The following is a 3,829-nucleotide window of genomic DNA, read 5'->3' as shown; positions in this document are numbered from 1 at the left end:
GCTAAATAGAGAGGTAACACTCAAATATATCAGGAATGTAACACCAGCTTTACTACAAAATAGGGGTTGACCCTCATTAGAAAAACAAAGCTCAATGAGCCAAAACATGAAGACCCAATACATGGTATATCATTACCACTATTAGCAGTGTTGAGAACTACCAAATAACAATGGCCTTAATGAAGATTAATCCTAAAAATCAGAAAAAAAAAAGCCTCCCTCAGTTCCACTAATTTTCCTGGATGTCCTGCAAATGGCCTTTCCAAGCTGATTCTTTCTTCTTAAGCAAACCCAAAAATCACCGGCTTCAGTGCTTCATGAGTTGGGGGTCAAAACTCATGCGAAATACTTGCAGCCAATTGACTATCTTTCTGCCAAATCCATAAACCAATTTGAGAAGAGCTTTATAAAATCTTGAAAAATCGACACTATAACGCCATATGTAAGATTACCTCGTAAGTTTTTACAGCCATGGGAATCGAGACCCAGGATTGTCGTTGTCCATGAAATTACTAGTTCAGCAGCATCTTCTACATCGACAAAATGAGACCCGAACTTCTCCGTTCAATAAGAACCCTAATGAAGAGAATTGAGCAGAAGAATGTAATGTAATGCACTTAATTTTACCAAAATATTAACCAGCTCTCAATATTAGTTGTGGCAAGCGTTGAAGAAGAAGATTGTTTGGTTCAGAAACATTGTTTGGTTCCTTTAAAGTAAGAAGAAGATGAAATAAGAGGGAGATTGAAGAATTGGGGCAGAAAATGGCTTAGGGTTAAAGAAAATGGTACCCAAATTTTAGTAAATGCCGTTGTAATTAGTTCAGTGAGAGCAGAAAGTAACTATTCACGCGGCCCACGTCGGTCAGTGTTTCAAACAACCGGGCCCCCAGAAGGCTGTGATTCCAAAGTAGTGTGTAATTGACACACTTTAAAAAGGTTTAGGTGTTGTATAAAATAAAACCGCGTGTTCAAACAGGTGTGTAAGAGGATTTTGGTTCTACAGTTATGATGGGCTAGATTTATGTATTTTGCCTATACCTAAAAGAAAATTATATAGGAAAATATATATACATAACATACTATATATAATATATACATAAAATTACAAATTTTTAAAAGGAGCCCACCCCAATGACCATATATATATATATATATTATATATTATATAATATATATATATATATATATTATATAATTATTATATTATATATAAAAACATATAAACATTTACAAGATTTTTCAAAGGAGGGCCCCACCCCAATGACCATTGCCAACGGTCATATTGCACAAATAGCCTATTTTTTTTTCTTTTTCAATGTACAAACTAACCTTCTCTAAAACTATAAATACCCCTCCCCCTCCCTCTTCTTTCATTTCAATACTCAATACTTATTTCTCAATCTAAATTTCTCTCATTCTCTCAATCTCCAATTTTCAAGGCTTCAAGTCTCAATCTCAAATTTCAAGTTAAATCATGCCTCGTTCGGAAAGAGTGCGCTTATTTGTTTCGCAACACTTTGAAGTGCTTGAAGAAAATGAAGAAGGCCAAATATTAAAGTGCAAGAACTGTGGTAGAGTCTTAAATTTTCGTTCAGGATGTACCACAGGCATTTTAAGGAGGCATATAAAGTATTGTCTTGAGCGTATTTATCCGGAAATTCGTATTTAAGATTTTTCGATAATTTGTGTTATTTTAAAATTATTAGACGTATTTATGCTTAATGTTTTACTTTGTTATTAATTTATTATGCATGATAATTTAGTTTTACTATTGTTTTGTTATTTTACTTTTTCTTCAAGCACTTTAATAATTAGGTTTCTATATTATATATACTACATATATTTATATAGCCATGTATAAGAAAGCAATTTATATTAGTATATACATATATGGTTTACAAGAAATTGCCTTAAACAAAAAAAATTTAAAAAAAATAGCCCGGAAATAAAAAAGCCCGTTAGGCCCGTGAGCCCGGCCCATTTAGCCCAGGACCATGTGGGCTTAGGCTCGTCATGGGCTGGTTCCACCCGTTGAGCCCATGAAGCCCGGGACCGTGAAGCTCGGGACCGCTAGAGCCTAGCCCGCTTGAGCCCGGCCCATTTAGGCCCTGGCCCGGCCCAGAATACAGCATTAATTCCACCCATCATTGTGGTGTATGGTTGGGTGCGCTTGGTGGTTGAGCATAGATCACTAGGTTTGAGGGGAATTGAGGTGGAAGATTTGGTAGATTGTTCATTGTTGGATTTCGAGAGAGATGAATCAGCTGTATCAATTAAAATCTTCTCCTTAATGTGAGTGGAGGTCTTGGCATTTTGGTGGAGTTGGTTGTTTATATGAGAAGTGGTGGGAAGGTGATTGGGGGGTTGCTAATAATTGCCTCTATTTGTATAGCTTGGGCAGATTTTTGCGTGAGGTTTATATCCAAATCCTGCATGGATATGTCCTCCGCCACTTGGATGCTTTTGTTTTCCAAGTGTTTGAGAGAGGATTCGTTATGAGAGGTGGAACATGCATGGTGACTTTGAATGTAATTATTATTAGTTTTGTAATTATTGTCAGTAGAGTAATTGATTTGTTCTTAGCTTGCCGGATTGGTTATTGTGTGGATTGTGTCCAATTCCATTGTATTAAGCAAAAGATTTTGCTTATTAAACATGCCCGGACAATGTGCCACGTCTGTGACATTTGTAAGAAGGATAGCTTGTGTTTCATGCAGATTTTTGTTTTTTTGAATTTTTTTGTTTTCCTCTTTTCCCAAAACCTTGTGCTGCTTAGCTGGTTTAGCAAGACTGCTTTCACCTTTATCATTAGGTTTAGCAACTTGAGTTTTGTCGACGATGGTTGGTTCATTACTAGGATCAGATTGAAATGTGCTTACTAAATTGTTTGGAATATTAGTTAGAAACTGTTTGTTAATATAACTTAAAGGCTGGGTATTGAGATACTTACCTGACACAGCATCATACATTCGAACATTTATACCTGGGATATGTTTGTACCAGCCTTTTCCTTCTGTTGATTGGTTGCCTTAGATTTGCCCTTTTTAGGAAAGGAGACTGTCATCCATTCCCCTGCTTGATCAGTCTTGGACAGTGGTGGCTCAATATCAGATTGGTCTGCCTTTTGTTTAGTTGGTAAAGTGGCTTGTGAGCATCGCAGACTTGTGTGTCCCAGCTTGCCACATGCTTTGCATAGAATATCATCACCTTCATATAAAATGAGTTGTTTATGTTGGCCAATTAGGAGGTAGTTTTGTACTGGTTGCTCCGGAGGCAACTCCACACACAGCCTGACATATCTCCCCCTTAATGTAGCAGAGGTGCATGCATCTACTTTGAGCAATTTGCCAATGCAGTTGCCAATTCTTGATAGTATAATTCCATCATAAAATTCCGTGGGTAGTTGTGGTAGACGTACCCATACAGTTGTATAGCTTTGATGAGCTTCTTTGGCTATAAAATTTGGCACCCATTTTTGGATTGAAAGAAAGAAGCCATTGATGAACCAGGGTCCATTATGTAGTATTTTTGTCATATTTTCCTCCCTAGCCAACTTGACTGTGTAGTAGTCTTCTCCAAGATCGATGATGTGACGACCCAACCCGTCGTCTCATGTATTACAGCCCCGTTTCCCCCATTTATTGCTCTTTCATGTTTTATTATCAGCAACGGGTGAGTTAGAGTTGAATTTAATTGGTTTGGATAGGAAATGAGACACTTAGTCTCTTTAAGGAATGTTTGGTTTGGAAAAGTCAACTGAATGTTGACTTATTGGTTAGAAGGCTCGGATGTGAATTCCGGTCACTCGGTTAGCTTCGGGAGGTGAT

At 37.3% G+C, this 3,829-nt stretch overlaps 1 protein-coding gene across 1 annotated transcript; it reads right to left on the bottom strand.

Annotated features, from left to right (window-relative positions):
- Positions 1 to 634: 634 nt before the first annotated feature.
- On the bottom strand, positions 635 to 3,537 carry LOC109221386. Its single transcript, XM_019385870.1, has 3 exons — positions 3,003 to 3,537; positions 2,765 to 2,952; positions 635 to 709 (listed from the first exon to the last, which is right to left on the bottom strand). Exons 1-3 carry the CDS (start codon positions 3,535 to 3,537, stop codon positions 635 to 637), a joined length of 798 nt encoding a protein of 265 aa, XP_019241415.1.
- Between the last annotated feature and the right edge of the window lie 292 nt (positions 3,538 to 3,829).

Source organism: Nicotiana attenuata, unplaced genomic scaffold (assembly GCF_001879085.1).
Source record: "Nicotiana attenuata strain UT unplaced genomic scaffold, NIATTr2, whole genome shotgun sequence".
NCBI lineage: Eukaryota > Viridiplantae > Streptophyta > Magnoliopsida > Solanales > Solanaceae > Nicotiana > Nicotiana attenuata.
This window is presented reverse-complemented; position numbering and strand designations above follow the sequence as displayed.